General features: G+C 51.1%; 7 protein-coding genes across 7 annotated transcripts; 4 read left to right on the top strand and 3 right to left on the bottom strand.

Annotated features, from left to right (window-relative positions):
- Positions 1-1,786: 1,786 nt before the first annotated feature.
- Positions 1,787-2,303, top strand: A1O9_09233 (uncharacterized protein; the record flags this gene model as incomplete). Its single annotated transcript, XM_013401927.1, has 2 exons — positions 1,787-1,852; positions 1,944-2,303. The coding sequence occupies 2 exons, from the start codon at positions 1,787-1,789 to the stop codon at positions 2,301-2,303; spliced, it is 426 nt and encodes a 141-aa protein (XP_013257381.1).
- Positions 2,304-3,008: 705 nt separating this feature from the next.
- On the bottom strand, positions 3,009-4,619 carry A1O9_09232 (uncharacterized protein; the record flags this gene model as incomplete). Its single annotated transcript, XM_013401926.1, has 1 exon — positions 3,009-4,619. The coding sequence occupies one exon, from the start codon at positions 4,617-4,619 to the stop codon at positions 3,009-3,011; it is 1,611 nt and encodes a 536-aa protein (XP_013257380.1).
- A 1,351-nt stretch (positions 4,620-5,970) lies between these two features.
- A1O9_09231 (uncharacterized protein) lies at positions 5,971-6,243 on the top strand (the record flags this gene model as incomplete). The annotated part of the gene is made up of 1 exon (XM_013401925.1): positions 5,971-6,243. The coding sequence occupies one exon, from the start codon at positions 5,971-5,973 to the stop codon at positions 6,241-6,243; it is 273 nt and encodes a 90-aa protein (XP_013257379.1).
- Positions 6,244-7,134: 891 nt separating this feature from the next.
- On the top strand, positions 7,135-7,660 carry A1O9_09230 (uncharacterized protein; the record flags this gene model as incomplete). Its single annotated transcript, XM_013401924.1, has 2 exons — positions 7,135-7,492; positions 7,530-7,660. The coding sequence occupies 2 exons, from the start codon at positions 7,135-7,137 to the stop codon at positions 7,658-7,660; spliced, it is 489 nt and encodes a 162-aa protein (XP_013257378.1).
- A 258-nt stretch (positions 7,661-7,918) lies between these two features.
- Positions 7,919-8,423, top strand: A1O9_09229 (uncharacterized protein; the record flags this gene model as incomplete). Its single annotated transcript, XM_013401923.1, has 2 exons — positions 7,919-8,170; positions 8,307-8,423. 2 exons carry the CDS (start codon positions 7,919-7,921, stop codon positions 8,421-8,423), a joined length of 369 nt encoding a protein of 122 aa, XP_013257377.1.
- A 569-nt stretch (positions 8,424-8,992) lies between these two features.
- A1O9_09228 (uncharacterized protein) lies at positions 8,993-11,188 on the bottom strand (the record flags this gene model as incomplete). The annotated part of the gene is made up of 1 exon (XM_013401922.1): positions 8,993-11,188. The coding sequence occupies one exon, from the start codon at positions 11,186-11,188 to the stop codon at positions 8,993-8,995; it is 2,196 nt and encodes a 731-aa protein (XP_013257376.1).
- Positions 11,189-15,840: 4,652 nt separating this feature from the next.
- Positions 15,841-17,118, bottom strand: A1O9_09227 (uncharacterized protein; the record flags this gene model as incomplete). The annotated part of the gene is made up of 1 exon (XM_013401921.1): positions 15,841-17,118. The coding sequence occupies one exon, from the start codon at positions 17,116-17,118 to the stop codon at positions 15,841-15,843; it is 1,278 nt and encodes a 425-aa protein (XP_013257375.1).
- Between the last annotated feature and the right edge of the window lie 227 nt (positions 17,119-17,345).

Raw genomic sequence — 17,345 nt, 5'->3', positions numbered from 1 at the left:
AGATGGCAAGCCGGGGCAATGAAAACCCGTGTAGCTGCACAAGACACACGTTACCTTCCGAGTTTGGTAGAGAAGACAGAATGTCGGCCCATGCCAATGTGCATCCTGTTCGAGGATGATGTGCATTAGATTAGCAACGGATCCCAGCGCCAGTGTCAGCGGAAGTCGAAATGGTGAGGCTTAGGCGCCGCCTTTGGATGCACAATAAAAGCGGCGTGTCCCGCTGCTTTTGCCTTTCTTAACCCCATCGCACTTTACCTATTCTGGCAGTCGAGCTGTGGGGCTTGACGAGAGTATGTAGTAGGCACTTGGTAGTCCGTGAGCACTCCGTATATACGAGGACGTTCTTGGTTTCTGATTTCTCGGGGGCTACGCTATCGCTTACTTGCATCGGCGTCTAGGATCGCGTCCTGCCGGTTTTCTCCTTTGACGACATTTGTCGTTGGTTTAAAAAACAGAGCCACATGTTCCGGACAGGAAATGTCTGACCTTTTTGGATGAGGATACAACGTCCTCCGTACCTCGTACTTCGTTACCGACTCATGGGCACCGAGTAAGAAGGAACTCCGTACAGGGTATTCAGTTTGAGAGGTTGATCTACAGTACGAAATACCTCGTACTGCCCGGCCCTGATTTTACGCCCAAGGCGGGAATTCAATATCCGTAATCTCTCGTCTGGTCTGGTCTGGTCTGATCCAATCCGATCTCGAAATTCAAATAACCCCCCCGCAGCGCATCCGCTTGGCGGGGAGCCTGGAAAGTGGGAGGAAGATCTGCACTAGCTCTTGGGTTCGGGGTTGGCAGTTTGCAGAGTGTTTTGGAACACCCTTGCACGGGCTCCCGAGTTATGGGGTTGGGTTTGGGATGGATTAGGGCAGCCACGGCATGGTGCCTCGCTGAATGGTTGAATTCCCTTCTCTGACTTCCAAGTTTGGCAGTCAGAGTACGAGGCAGAGCCAGCAGAGGCAGATTGGGCTTGAACTTTGCAGTACTAAGAAATTAGTGACGTGTGATTAGGGCAATGCCATCCAGTGACAGGGACGAGTGACACGAGATGGAACTACAAACCAGTTCGATATCGACGTCATGCCGCTTTTTAACCCCTGAAGAAAAGCCAATGCCACTTTTGGGCCCCTCACCTCGCATGACCACATCAGCCCCTCCTTCCCCTTCCAACTACGGAGCCGACTTGCTCCCCAAATTTCAAATACTTTGATCTTGACGTGGTCCCCGGATATCCATACCTGGCAGCTCAAGAGCACGAGGATTTAGATGACTGGAAGACCCTGCGTCAACCAAAAGGCCGAGGGTTCGGCGAACGGGTGAGCGGCCACTGAAACACCACCGCACACCAGGACCAGTCGCGATGATTGATTGATGGGATGATGGGTCGTGTAGGAGCGCAGAACTAAGCAGGTACTAAGGACAGGTTCAAGGAGCCAATTGCGAATACCGAAACTCTTTCTGACTAGCAGCCGTAGCTGGTGGTAGGTGCAGTAGTCAGTCGTGGCGTGTTTCTTTTCCATGGCTGTTTTAAGACACGCTCCCTCCGATGAGTCGGGTAGATCATGTCGGGAGAGAGGAATATAAGAAGTCCTCGCAAGACCACCCTCTCGGCAAAGCATCTTCTCATTCTCCAGAAGCCCTTTCGGATCAACCCAAACCCAGCAGACCTGTACCTGTCCTTGTCCTTGTCCTTGTCCTTGTCGGTTCACTTTTGAAACCAAATCGAAACCCACACCCACTCCCAAGACATCCTACGTATCTACCCGGCAAACCACCCAACATGCCTACCGGCAGCTGTTTCTGCGGGAATATCAAGGTCGAGTACAGTGGCGAGCCCGCCATGTCGGTCAGTAGCAGCCGTCCAGCTCCAGCACACCGTCACCACTTCCCATGCTCTGCGAAATATGCACTAACTCCCACTCCTCTCCTCCTCACAGGCCCTCTGCCACTGCAGTGACTGCCGCAAGATCTCGGGGGGCAACTACAGCAACAACATCGTCGTGCCGTCCACCAACTTCAAGATCGTATCCGGCACCCCCAAGACCATCACGGTCACCGCCGCGTCCGGCAAGCCCATCACCAACAGTTTCTGCGGCGACTGCGGGACAACACTGTGGCGGCACGGCGACGCGTTCGGCGGCATTGACGGCATGCGCATCATCAAGGCGGGCATCCTCGATGACGTGGACGTCATCAACAGCATCAAGCCCGGCGCCGAGCTGTTTGCGCCCGAGCGCGTGAAGTGGGTGGCTGCCCTCGATGACGCCGGGCAGATTGAAGCGATGCCGCCCTCGTAGTTGGACATGTAAGAAGGGAAGAAAACAAATGATGAAAGGAGGAAAGGAATGATAGGAAACTACCTACCTTTGATACCTAGGCGTGCTGTGGGAAGATGGAAAGTTATCTGGACGAGAAAGAGTCGAGGGTGTTGTTGACAGAGATTACCTACCTACATACATACGGCAACAGAATGTCGAAAATATTTTGAGTCGAGAAATTGCAAAGAAATATTCTCCATGCTTATGATTTTCCATGACGAGATTGCGAGAAAGACTTTATTTATCTACAGCACCGAGTAAATCGATCACGCCAAACTGTTCCCTACCCAGATAGGGAGAAGGAGGACAGGTCGTTTCTTTGATGACTAAACAGTGGACACAACAGGACCGATCCGTCTTCCTACATCACCAAAGATTTTATATCCATTCAAACGGCTATAGAGAATAATTATAAGTGAAGCAGTGCTAGACAAGGCTATAAACCCAAAACCCAGAAACAAAGCATCGTCAAAGCAGGGAGGAATTACTCCGGGACCATCTGCCAATGCTGGATACGAACAAACGCCTGGCATGTTCGTCCTCAATTCCCCCAAATGCCGATTGCAAGAAGAACGCTTGCTGACAACGAATGCATGGGTATCATAATCCTCTCAGGGAAAAAACTTCGAATTTGATATGGTCCTTCTGGTCGTTTGAATTGCTGGATGGGAAGGTATGGGTATTTTAATTTGTGGAAACGGTGTTTTCTTCGCCACAAGCCGAAAGAGCTGTCTTTCGGTTTGGACTGTCGGACTCGGTGGCGTCTGTCGCGGTCGATCTTTTGACAGGACTTCCCAAAGGACTAGGAGCGACCAATCTTCGAGCTGGGCTGGGCATGGGAGGTGCGGGAGATGCTCTCCTTGCTGGACTTGAGAGTGGGCTTGCCAAAGCCAAACTCCTAGCTCGGGCATGGAGTTTGCGTTCTTCATCGCCATTCCAATCTTTGGTAAGTTCAGCCCGAACACCACGGCTCCATTCTCGAACGACATCTTCGAAGGATGACCAAACTGCAGGATCATCTAGCTGGTTTGCGACAGCCATAACATCAAGCTTGAGTTTGAGCTCGAATCTTAATTCTGCGGCTTTCAACCAGTATCTCAAGTTGTCTGCTCGTCGATATGGCTTGGCAGTATCATTGTGGGAGGTATTGATGTAGTCAAACTGGCGTTTTGATCGCTTGACCGCGGCGTTGTGCATGGATATCAAACCTTTACCATCGGCTAGATTGCGAAAGAAATTGGGATACTCATCACGGAGAGATCTCAAAGAACTTTCACACTCTCCATTGAGTAGGAAAAGGAGGAAATTGATGTCTCGTTCACTCTCTCGGCTGGTCCACTTTTTGTCATCCATCCAGTGCCAATCTCTCCTTTCATGTCTGTCTGCCTCTTCAAGTTTGGCCTCTTGGTCGATCATCATCCCCACATCACTCACCCATACAAGGATGGAGAGTCTCTCGTCTTCACGGAAGCCACCTTCGAAGTTGCGTGACGTGCACTTCTTCAAGACGTCCATCACTTCATGAAGATCTTTGCGTAAGTTGTGATCGGACTTTATGGAGTTTAATCTTTGCGGGTTGGGATGTAAAGTATAGTAGAGTCTAGCCGCCCGTATGGCGAGGGTGGTGGTGTCCAGAATGTGGAGGCCCTGGATCTCATGAAACCCTTGTGAAGCCTGATCCCCGTCATGGGTCAAGTTGCTTTCACAGGATTCCACGGCTTGCAAAGCATTTTCGAGGGCCTCGACCAATTCACGCTTCATGGTCTTTTGGTCAGGGGGCGGGGCAACATCGGTGGAGCGATGCCTGTAAGTCGAGACATTTGGAGGGAGCATCACCTCCTGGCCGTCTTCCAGAGCAGCCTCCCACATGGCTTGAGCTTCGTCATCAATGGGAGACTCTACCACGTCCTGGTTCGCGGCGAGCGTAAACTTGGGGATATCGTACTCTCCATTCTGTTTTCTCCTCGCCATCTGGCCACCCTTTCCCTCCAGTAAGCCCGTGCGAGCGAAGTAATACTGCAGATGGGCGATACTGCCTAGACTCATGACACTTTCGCGATTCTTGGCAGACTCGGCGAAGGAACCCCCCTGAGGACGGACATAACCTCGTCGACGGGGGTATGTGCTTGCTCGAGAAGCAGAGGAGCCATTGGAATAGGCGGAGAAATTGGATATGGAAGAGACGGCAGAAACGGATCGATGTGAGATGAGGCTTGCGGTATCGGGGGTTGCTAAGAGACTTGGAGAAGTTGAGGGAGATGCCGTTTCGGGTATCGAAGATTCCAGATCTGTCATGATGGGAGACCGACAGATGGTAAAAGAATGTGATATGGAGGTTGGTGGTTGGTGAGAGCAAGAGAGGGAGTGGTGACACGACTGCGACTCCAGTGAACAGGGTGGAGGTGGTGCAATAGGACTGGCTGTGGCAGTACGGGTTGTAAAAGTGCAGGAAACTGACCCAGCAGGTTTCACGAAGACGTTGAAGTTGAACAGGAATGAAGGAGTAAATGAATGAACGTAAGTTGCCGGTCACGACATGAGCATGAACAGTGGTAGGCTGGTAGCACAGGGACACGTCGACGAGGTGATACCAAAAGGTGGCCCGTGGGAGTTGGGGTGGGAAAAGATCACGGGTAGGTGGAGGTGAAATTGGATGGAGGCACTAGTTGGCCTTTGGTAAGCTGGAGAGATCACGCAGGTGCTTCTTTACCAGAGGGCGTGGAAGCGAACGCGGACGAGAAAGGGGCCGATCGCGATCCATGATGATGGCGAGCCCTGGCACGGTGGCACGGTGGCACCAGCTCCCGGAACGGATAAACGATAATGAATCAAAGAGTTAACAATAACACACATCGAGTCTCCTCGGCAGTAACCAAACACCATAGCCAGCATCATCCTTGACAACCTGAATCTCGGGTTTGACATCTGTGAAGAAGAAACAGGGCCAATCTTACCAGGATAAGGCTATGTCCTGGTCGTTCTCGTGCACTCCAAGATAATCTTCAGTTAGTGATGACTGATCACGTTGGTGCTGCCCTTTCCGGATGTTGATGTTGGATGTTGGTTTGTTGACATGCTGTAAAGAGAACGCGTTGGACGGAGGAGGGCGTCAAAAGTCACAACGCTCGGCTGCTGGTTGGTGGTTTCAGGTGTAGGTGCAGGTGCAGGTGGTCTGGGAGGGTGGCTGCCCCCGGGATGCCACCTACAAATATTATTAACTGGACGGCCGAGGTGCCCAAGCAGGCCGGCCAGGTGCCGGCTACTGACTTGGGAACCACGAGGCACGTGCCATCCACTGGCATCGCCCTCCCCTACGATGAGGCCGGCTGCGAGTTAGGCAGCCACCAGCAACCTTATAGGTGCTCCATTTGTGGCGTCATACATACGCCTCTATTTCCTCCCGGATATTCATGCCCCGCACTATCAAAATGCTGGGTGCACAGCAAGTCCAGATAGGTAGATCACCACCACCACCAACAACAACAACAACAACAACAACAAACACAATCCTTTACAGTCTCTTAATCCCCAATATCTACGCAATGTCCAAACGCATAGCATTCACGGTCCACGGCCGCGTCCAAGGGGTATGCTTCCGGTGAGTCAATCCACGAACACACTGCCATCTCAGCATCCAGCAGTCGCCATGGCGGCGCGATTCCCACCATCCACAGACCCCCACTCTAACCGACACCCTCAAACCAGCGACTTCACGCAAAAGAAAGCCACAAGCTACGGCCTCACAGGATATGTCAAGAACACCAACGACGGAAAGGTCGTGGGAGAGGCACAAGGGGCCGAAGACGCATTGAAGAAACTCAAGGGCGATTTGAACCAAGGGCCTCGTGCCGCGCATGTCGTGAAGCTCGAGGTTAGGGATATTCAGACGAAAGACGGAGAGGCGAGTTTCGATGCTTAGCACTAGCCTTTTTTTATATATTGTTTCTTCCGGTGAGAGAGACCAGCAAGTCGTCCAGACTTCCAATTGGGGCACTTCGTGAGCGACCATGGGAGTCAGCATAACAGCAGCAATCTTACAACCTCTAGACTGTACTACCACCCAATATCAAAGACAGGAACCATCCCAAGAAACAATTAATCAGTGTTAAATAGCATGGGCAGTCATAATTGGGCTGGTAGGCATGTAAAAAAAACTAACGAGCCGGCGATACGTGGAACACAAGCGTCCTCTGGTCGTGCTCAATACACCACCTGAATTCGTGGGGGTCCTGTCGGCAATTGAGGAGATCTGCCCGCACTTTCATCCCGACCAGAGCAATCTAGGTCCAAGTAGTAGAGGCCGGTCGGCATGGACAGGTGTAGAAATGCTATTCTCCAACTACCATGCATTGCGAGTCAGGATCGACGTGCTTGGCCCATCCACACCCCAGAATCATATCTGCTGTCAATCCTCCGGAGGCGAGGCCCGTTCATCGGACGCCCGGTCCGACAAAGTCTCCTTGATCCTGCTCCATTCCATTCAGACTCGCCTGCCGTCTGAGGAAGCCGGTAGCTGTGGAGATGGAACTCAACGAGTTCAAGCAAACAAGACCTCTCCTTGCTCGGGATACAGTCCGCTGCAACGACATGCGACATCACCATGTGGGTTTCTTCGCGAGAGGCACATCGAGACACCCTCTCAACAATCTCATCCTGGAGAAAATATTCTATTCCTCTCATCCAACTCTAGCTTGCCTATTTTGATTGTGCCTAGGCAATCCTGAACAGACCAGATCTCAACAACATGATAGGAAAGCTCCCGCTACGTGTTGGCAATGTTTCAGGCGCGACGGGTGACCACCCTCACGCAATGGCGCGGATGGTCAAGTCTGGAAATGTCGACGTAATCACTGGTGACTGGCTGTCAGAGATGAACATCGCCTGGAACGCCATCGTAAAAGGTGACACGGATCCTGACCTCGGGTACGAGAACGGCTTCTACCAGCAATTGGAAGAGTGCCTCAACGAGATAATCGTGAAGGGCATAAAGGTCGTCACAAATGCTGGAGCTCTCAACACTCTCAGCTTGTACAGCAAAGCCCAAGACCTCTGCAAAGCTCGGGGATACGGGGACGTAGTCGTCGCTGCCGTCCTGGGTGATGATGTAGCTGATGTTATCAAAGATTCTAAAAGACGAAATCAATTGCAATTCACCACCAAGAACGACCGTTGGACGACTGGACCTCGAACCATTCTGTGCAACAGCTTATATCGGATGCCAGGGGATCTCCAAAGCTTCAAAGGGCGGTGCCAGTATTGTCATCTGTGGCCGAGTCACGGATGCTTCACCTGTCATGGGAGCTTGTGCTTGGTACTTCGGTTGGCATGAAGAATAGTATAATGAATTTGCCGGCTCTTTATTGGCCGCCCACCTCAATGAGTGCGTTCCGTACGTGGTAGGAGCAAATTTCTCAGGCTTCAAGGAATTCCTTCTGATTTAGTCCACCTGGCTTTTCCCAATGCAGAAATCGTTTCTGCAGGTCGATGTGTCATCACCAGAACTCTCGAAGGAGGTGGCAGTGTAACGACCAACACCTGTCAAAGCACAAATGCTTTATGAACTGCAAGGACACCTGTACTTAAATCCCGACGTTATGGCAGAGCTTTCAGAGATCCGAGTGGAGGCTGAACACAATCAATCCAACCACGTCCGTGTCTACGGTGCGCGTGGTATCCCACCTCCATCGACGATGAAAGTGACGTTCACGGCACCTGGTGTTTATCAGGCGGAAGCAACTTTCTACATAAATGGTCTCGATATCGCCGCCAAAGTTGCCATGATGAGAAAACAGCTAGACTATGCTTTCAAGGACAATAATTTCAGCAAATGGAGTGAGTATCGAGCAGTACGGCTCTCAGGTTGAGAATCCTTCAACGCAGCAAGCCGGAACAGTCCAATTGAGAGTGTTCGTTCAAACAAGGCAGAAGAAAGACATAGACTCGTCAATTTTCAAAACACCAATATACGCCTTGCGAATGCAGAGCTATCCGGGCTACCACATGGGTCTTGATTTCCGGACCATGGAACCAAAAGCTTTCATGGAAATCTTTCCTTCTACCATTTCGATCGCGGCCGTCGATCAGAGTCCAATTGAGTAGTGGAGAGGTTGTTCGCGTCGCACCGCCGAATTTCACGGATACCCATCCGACGAACAGACCGTCTTATGAAACTGCACAGCCAGTATGGCCTCTGTTGGCGAAACTCAACCTGCACCTCTTGGAAGTATTGTCCATCAGGATCCGGCGACAAGGCTCATAACTCGAATGTTGGATTCTTCGTACGGAGTCAAGAGGAATATCCTTGGCAGCAAACCTTCTTCACTGTGGCGAGGCCCAAAGACCTTCTTGGTGATGATTAGTACAAATCTGATCCTCAGCGCCGGGTTGATTTTAGCCGAATTCTTGGTAACCTGAATCGAAGCATCTCATCTTCGAACAGAATCGGTGGCCTTGGAAAGGGGATTACTGAATATTGTCGAAGCCGTCATGTGGAGATTCCAATCACTTTCCTTGGCAAAGGCATCGTATGAGTCTAGGAGAGATGTAAGCCTTATGAACACGCGGGTATCTTCAGCGAAGCACTGGAGCTGCAAATCAGCAGTCTGGGTCGATTCATTATCTGAAGGACAATTCAAAGGACTGTATGCAGGTGATAGACCACTTACCTTTCACCAATAGCCATTTCCAGGATCCTGGATACCGAACAGCCAGTCCTGTGAAAGCGCGGCAATCGCATCGCTCCCGTACTGGTCGATGCAAAGGCTTTGCAAATCACCAAAGCAGTCTTGGAGAGTGCTATCTACAGCCATGTACCCCAGCTCTTGAGACATGCCTGCAGGCAGGATCCCTGACATACCCGGTGATGAGAGCGGATTGGGCGCGGCGCCTTGATCGTGAGGGTGGCTGCTCACGGTAGCAGAAAGCCCTGGGCCCCTCGTTTGGGCCTCGACCACATCGGTTAAAACTGCATCGCTCAGCTTGTCAAACACTTGTGAGCAGCTTCTCGCAGTACTCCATCGCTCAGACACAGCCACTAGAACGTTGGAACATGCCCTTGTATCATTAACAACTTGATTGATAGTTGGTGAGAGGGGTAGTTTTGCTCTAGGAGGATTACCCGGATTGTCAGGTCTCTGAAGGTTTTGAAAATGGTATCTGAGTGCGTATATGTAGGATAGGCCAGAAATGAAGACTGAGTGTAACGTAACCCATGAATAGTTTATCCTCCTGGATCGGTGCAAAAAAGCATACAGGCTGATTGATTGTTGTGAGGAATTAAAAATGTGCTGGAGGGTGGCGCTGTTGTGTCCCGCATCGGACAGGCATCTTGAAGGACGAAAGAGCATTAGTATGCCGTTGTGGTAGAGCAGCTCATGCCATTCTTTGGATGTAAAGCTCGATGCACTTTGTAGCTCCGTTGTACTGCCCGCAGCGGTGGTCAGGGGGAGTCTGCCACTGTCCTCGTGCCAGGATTCTAGCTCCATAGCCAATTCGTTCCGCATCGCTTCGTATGAGCCAATCGATTCTCTTGTACTCTTCGTATCACGATGGAGAGATGTGAGAATCTTGCCGCATATGATACGATACCGCACAATGTGAACAAAGATCAAGGTCTTGAGATGCCACTTAGGGCTATCGAAGGCTTCATTTGGCGAAGAGAATCCTTGTGGATCGCTCAACTTGTTAGTGTCGATGAACGGTAGTTCAGTATCAACATCGTCAAGCTGGATGGCTAGCGGTCTTCCCAGCACAAAACTGGCAACACGATCCATTGCCAGTACGCACCAAAAACATCTTCGCTTGATCTCAACGATTTCTTGATCTGAGCGCGGCCACGCTGCGAGGTCATGATCATCGTTCTGGAGAGGCCCAAAGGTCGCCTTCTTGTGGAGGCCTAACTCGAAGCACATTCTGGCGGCTACACCAATCAGATGCCAAAGACTGGTAGACGTGTCGAACGATGAGCTTCCCATTCTGTACTGGCATATAAGAAGAACAGCCTGCAAGGCCGGAATGCCGCCTCTCGTAAAAACTGCGCTGAATCGCGTGATTGCCCGATTGTAATGCGTTTCTGCATCCGGAAATGCATGCCAATCAAACTTGTGAACATGGGCCGTACCAATCGCTAATATCATATCGACGATAAAGTCGTCCAATGGATCAATAGCATCTTGAGGGCTCTGGTTATATACCACATCAAATGCATGACCGAGGGTGTTTGCATCGAGAAATGGATAGCAGATAATATCATGATTGCAATAGGCCGCCAGAAGACCTTTTGCAACATGCAAGGGTGGCAAGACCGCGGAGTCTCGTAGTGGGAGACTTGCATTTTGTACAATGGTATCAGATCCAGGCCTCTGGAATTGTTCGGATCCACGTTGATCATTGGAAGGCTGGGAAGCAGACGGTAGGTTTGTCTGGAGAAGGGTTGTCTGAAGCAGGTTTGCGAGAAGCAGGCCACTGGTGGTGCCTAGAAACTGTCGCTCGCCACCTGCACACAAGGACAGGTATGATACCTGATGTACCACCTCGCTGTTCTCAGGGGGGCGACCGATGTCCTCTCGCGTCGAATTCATGTTTGAAGCTGGAGAAGTAAAGGATGCTTGAGCAGTGGGGGACTGAACCTGTCGAGCCTCTTGCAGTTGGTCATTCAGTTCTTTGTTCCTGGACTCAAGATACCGCAGGCGTCGCTCCAACCTCTCCATATCTTGTCGTCGGATTGGCCCTTCCTTGACAGTGTAAATGCAAGGCGTATTCGCCTTGGCACAGGAAGAACAGGTAGGCAAGTCCCTCGAACATCGCGCCTTCCGTCGATAGCATCTCTCACAAGCACCAGACTTGGCATTGCCAGCCACAGACATCTTTTGCTCAAATACTGAATGGTGTCCTTGCGGTTGGATAGTTCTCCCACGGAATTCAGGCCAGCAGTCTGAGGCCAATATCAGATTCATGCATCAGGCGTTGTGCAAGGTGCTGCCAAGACGAGCGCAATAGCCGTGCTGAGCGGGAACAGGCTCCTCCTTGTCTGGGGAAGTTTAGAGAGTGATCCACCTTCTGGGTGCCTTCTTTGCAGACCCGGCGGTCGGGGGCGCCCACACCCAGTTGCCGATGGATGATGAATAAGGCTGAGCTCTGCGGATGAGCTGCACTAAAACTAATCTGATTAGTCGCCCGCCGCTTTTCCCACTCTTGGCCCACGTGCTGCTTCATGAGCGCTCCAGTGAGCGACCCCGGTGTTCTCCATAGTAGCCATAATATTGAAAAAGAAATTTCAACATCGCGTACATCATGAATAGACTTAAAGATTTGCCTAAATTTCTACAGTCTCTGACAGGAAGGGGTTTGCTAAAGCGATGCGAGTGGATACAAGTGTGTAGTCCGATTAAGGCTTTGGAGGGCTTGCTGGGGGAGTAGTGTGGGAAGATTGATGGTGGAAATTTCCCGTCAAGTCAGCAGCTGGAGGAGCAATGTCGTCCTATTCGTTGGTCAAGATAATTTGAGGAAGAAGAAGACGAAGATGTTAGAAGACAGTCTTCAAATAAGTACTCTGGTAAATGTGGATCACAAGAGGACCCTGCTGTGCTGGAACTTGGAAGCCAATCAATACCTCTAATCAACCTTTTCCTCAACTTTCTTCATCGCGGCCCATGGGTGTAACTCATCAACCAACATATCTCATAGCAACTCATCAACCAACATATCTCATAGCAACTCATCAACCGAAATATCTCATGGCAGCAAAGGTGAGGAGGAGGCTGTACTCCATGGCTTATGCCACGACCATTCAGGTTTTGATTGTGCGCCAGCTTTCTCACTACTACCTGCGTACTTTATAGTTGTGCGGAGCTGTCCGGTTCGTAACGTTTCTTAATAAAGCAACATCTAACCTATTGTACGGTATATATCTGTCCCCTCCACTACAAGACGAGCCAAGCAGGGATGCTCTTAATTGTTCATCGCGTTCGACATGGCGGTCCTAACCGACAGGCAAGCATAGCCGAACGGCAATGGCCAGTTTAGACCCCTCGTGTGTCTGCTCAGTGCTCAGGGAACGCTCCCGGAAAGGCTCCTCAAAGCTCAGGTTAAAGCGGCCTTTGCTCACCCTCTAGGATCAAACCGTATCTGGCAAATATTTAGGTTTGTCGTTCTCGAGTAGTCTATGTAGGTAGTACGATTCGAAAATCCCGACCGCCATCGCCCGCCTCATGACTGAACCGCTCCCCGCTTTGCTTTTTCAACGGCTCACCTGCTGCTCCCTGAGCGATCCCTGAGCTCTTGTTGGAGGATTTGGACTGTACAACTGTACGGGCCAATCGATACAGGCAAGTCAGCGTTGTTGAGATTTCTGTCTTCTTCTATTCTATGGTCACCGTTCTGGTTTATATAGACAATTACTAGGCAAGATGACCTCCTGGAGCCTGTTTTCCATGATTCCAAAGCATTCCAGAGGCTGTGGCACTGACTCATTGATCGTTATTACGAGGTTGTCTGCCTGTTCCGTCGATAGTCACTTTGGCGCCAACAAGTGTATTGAGGGCTCTGGTCCTCTGCAAGTGCATGGGGCATTTGCCAGGACATATATAGGCTACTGAGAGAGTAGCAAACGACTCATAAAGCGAGTATATATGACTTAGAAAGTGAGTATGTGGTGGTGGCGCAATGGCGCCTAAGATGGGGGCCCTAGGGCCCTGGAACGAGAATGACTCCAAAAATGACTTAAGGAAAGTGCTAACGAGGCTGTACAAGACAGACTTTATATAGACCCTAATCGGGAACATGGTGTTGAAGATGCCACAGGTTAAAAAGAATAAGTAATTCAATGCGAGACATAGGAGGAATGCGAAAGGGTTGCGACAATCTGGCCGTCAACAGATCGCGCCCGATTGCTTAAGCCGTAAGAAAGAATCCCATCGTTTGGGTTTCAACTTAATCAATGGACTATAGGAAAGCAACACGTAGGTATGCCCAAGAGGAGTAATATAAAGCCGACCTTCTGCTAAGCCTTCAAAGGAAGTAAGCGCAGATCTACCATCATTACCGCGTAAGAGAATATCGCAGCAGTCGTCCAATTAACAAGTTCGAGCTCACTAGAAAGGGCGCCGGATGAGGATCCCTCAGCATGCCAAATGAATCATATTGTCTAAAGCTAACGTCGGGGAGAGCTGTTGGCGCCAAAGTAACTATCGACGGAACAGGCAGACAACCTCGTAATAACGATCAATGAGTCAGTGCCACAGCCTCTGGAATGCTTTGGAATCATGGAAAACAGGCTCCAGGAGGTCATCTTGCCTAGTAATTGTCTATATAAACCAGAACGGTGACCATAGAATAGAAGAAGACAGAAATCTCAACAACGCTGACTTGCCTGTATCGATTGGCCCGTACAGTTGTACAGTCCAAATCCTCCAACACATGTGCTTTGAAACAGATGCCTTGGACCAGTTCTGGTCACGGTACAGGTGACTGAGCAAGTCTTTGTGAGCGTCCCAAGCAGGCGGGATAGAAGTCATCGTGAGGCCCGCCCAAGTCTGCGAGACTAGCGACGATGATGGAAGAAATCGAAGTGAAGCTCAGGAGGGTGAATGTAGTGGATCCACGGGCCATCGCCTTGTTATACTCTGGAGTCTGTAAGCATGAGGCTACGAGGTCACCCCATGAGGGTACGGCGGTGTGCCTTGTCCAAAATCTTGCAGGAGTGGATCTCCAGGGCGCAAACCCATCCAGCCATCGATTGGTTGTGGCTAATTTCTTGCAGCCACGCTTCGCTGCGCTCCGGCCCCGTAACCGGAATGTGGAGCTGTTGACCGTTCCATCCACGCAAGGATCACGCTGATTGGGCAATGGCACTCTTAACCGTGCTTGTGTGTGACGACGGAGTAAGCCACACTGGGTCCCGAGGACCAAATTCTTGTATGGCCCATCTACGAGTAGCCTGGTGAGTCCAGTCGACGAGAGCAATGGCTAAGATAGGGGTGGCCAAAATCTCGAACATCCAATATATCTAGAGCGACAAATCTGCACTGTTCGCCGCAATGATGCGAATCCGGAAGCCGGAGTCTCGATTTTCCCGCAGGCCTCTGCAGTGGTCGTAGAGAATGCTTCTCTCCACAGAAGCAATTATTGCCATTGTTTCGTTGCTTGTCACAGCTGCGCCCATCATCTTCATTCTCGTCAAATATGTCCAGCGAAGATGGCCTCGCCCGTCCCCCGATCGCTCAACGCCGCTACTGCCGCAGACCAAAACTGACGGACTCTTTGACCATATCTGTATCACATCGATACATGAGGCGCGGTATCTGCAACGTGAGGACGTCATCTGTAAGAGACATATGCCATAGCTTCATAATCAGCGACTGACCTGGCTTTCAGACAGGCGTTGTTGATCAGAAGCCTTCGACCAGGAACCACATCAGAATACATTCTCCTGTCAACGCCGTATGTCAACCCCAATCATTTGGAGATGAGAGAGACAAAGAAGCAGGCGGCTGAAGAAGCTGGAGGAGGGGAATGCAGATTCAGCGGCCAGTAGGGGGGCAGGTACCGAAAACGTAAAAGCGGCCAGGACGGTCGGATCGGGTCGTGGGAGGGCAGTGGAAAAGCACTGCTCCAGACGTGCAAGCCTGTAGTTATGCAATTACTGGCTGGTGAGAGTGACATCAACTTCCGCGGTGGGTTCGATAACTACCCTCCCGCACAAGGCTGACAGGCACATGTCTTAAGCCACTGGCCGGTGGTACCGGTCCTACAAGCAGCGGTCCGATCATAGAGATTAAAGGAAGGCCTTGCAGGTACTCCGTAGGCAGGCCAGCATAGTAGAGACTGTTAGCAAATACTTCAGGATTCCAGTTTCGGGCAGCTACAGTCCTGCTTTACGGACCCCGTCTAAACCCGCTAGTCTGAGCAGGACGAGCAACCCCTCCGGAGCCCAACCTGAGCATGAGTGGCAATGGATCACGTGACAGTCAAGGTCACCAAGGATCGAGATTCCGCTGGTATAACACCTATTTCGGTTACGTAGTTAGGTAGCAGCATAAGGGCAGGAAATCTGCAAGGTCTCTGACGCCCGTCTGAAGCAGATACCTAGCCAAGAGGCAGGTATAGCCGACTGCTAGGGGCCTGATTACGCTCCCAGGTATGTTTGCTCAGGGAATGCTCAAGGAAAGCTGAGGGAGCACTCAGTGATGCTCAGCCTTAGCTCAGGTTAAAGCGGCCTTCGCTCACTATCCAGGATCAAACCGTATATGGCAATTATGTTTTTCGCTCTCGAGTCATCGAGGTAGTCAACATGCATATCAATCACCCGTCGGGCAGCGGCCCCGATGACCGACGACCGGCATTTCTTGTTCTGGCTCATCGCTTGGAGAATCAAGTCTCGGCACAGCTTGATCTGATCCAAGGACGCTTATGATGCTTACATTTAGAACCGTTTATGTGGCTTCATCCTAGACTCTTGAGCACGGGCTTGGAGCAAAGCTAATTCCATCTTCCAGGATCCGGCGTCTACGAGTAATAGTTACTCATTCCACCGAGGCCAAATAGCCTCAGACAACGCCTTAACCAATTCCAGCTTCTCCCACATTCGGTCCCTGGTCATTCCGACGCCACCTTCAGAATGATCACTGGCGAAACCACACTGAGTAGAAACTGCAATGTTGTCACGAAGTGTATCTGCACGTGTCCGACCCTGCCCTTCAGCAATAACGTCAGCCGCCTGATACACTTTCGCTTTGAGGTCGTCCAGCTTTTCCATATCTGAGAATTTGCTGGTTACCACGCCGAGCACAACGGCTTTGTCAGCCGGGAAATGCTTCAGAGGCGTAAAGTCTCCCGCACGAGGACTGTCGAACTCAAGATAAAACAGTTTATAGCTTGTTTCAAGAAACAGCTTCCTCGCAATGCGTTCGTAGCTTCCACTAGCCAGACCAACCCCGTTCGGAAAATTACCTCGACAGATATGAAGACCAACGTGGAGGTCCGGCGGTAAGTCTATGAGAGCGTCGTTGTGTGATTTGACATAGAGTTCCAGAAGTCTTTCGAGATCAACACCCTCAGACTTGCAAGTTTTTATCCAGGCCTCGTCGCAGAAAAATGACAGATTCGGATCATCGACCTGGATGACACGCAAACCATGCTTGTAAAGCGTCAAGATTTCCTTTCTGACAGCAGCACTCAAGTCTGCCAGTAATGCTTCATCTGTCGCGTACAGTTCCTTGCTGTATGGGGTTTTCAATTGTATATGCCACCAGCCTGGCGGAGGAATCGTCATCTTCGCATTCTTCCACTGACTCTCCGGCAGCAGGCTCCTCAGAAAAAGCCAGTCGTCAAGGTACGCACTCTTGTCCAGGGAGACCTTTGACCCGGTCGGGTACCCAGCATCCCTTCCCGGGACGCCCCATTTCAACAGCGGCCGATTCGTAGGGAAATCCAACTTGAACTCCTCCAGCGGCGTATATCTCAGCTCAAACCCGGTAAGGGCTTCGAAGAACTTGTCATAGAAAATCGTGCGCTCGTACTCGCCGGTCACAACTGGCAGAATCTTTCGGTTCAGTTGCTCCTGGACAACCTCCTTGATCGCACGGTCCTGCTCCGTCTTCACCGACTGGACGAGAGTGGCGCCCGACGACACATCTCCTTCATTGGCAGCGTCAGACTCGGCATGCTGTTCGTTTCCGCCCTGTGGCCCAGCTCGCAGTCGACCTTGCCCTAAATGTAGGTTCTTCCGCGCCTGAACCAGTGCATCTGGCCGAAGAAGCGAGCCAATCTGGTCTGCGCGAAATGGAGGAGGGCCCATCGTTGCGTTTGTAAGACTCGCCTAGTAACTTGTGTAACAGGAACTCCGTTGGTGCATGAATTTCTGGAAGGTAAGCTTTGATCCCCGCGACCTCGGCTGAAGGTATTGCACTGCCGGCAATTGGTGCAACTCTTGAAACGACAAAGTGAGGGGTTGCGCGGGTGCTTTCGTCTCGGGGAACGAAGGCTGATCATCTAGCTAGAGCCTGGGATTTCGATCCTCGTTGG

This window comes from Exophiala aquamarina (genome assembly GCF_000709125.1).
Source record: "Exophiala aquamarina CBS 119918 chromosome Unknown aczIA-supercont1.9, whole genome shotgun sequence".
Classification (NCBI taxonomy): Eukaryota; Fungi; Ascomycota; class Eurotiomycetes; order Chaetothyriales; family Herpotrichiellaceae; genus Exophiala; species Exophiala aquamarina.
This window is presented reverse-complemented; position numbering and strand designations above follow the sequence as displayed.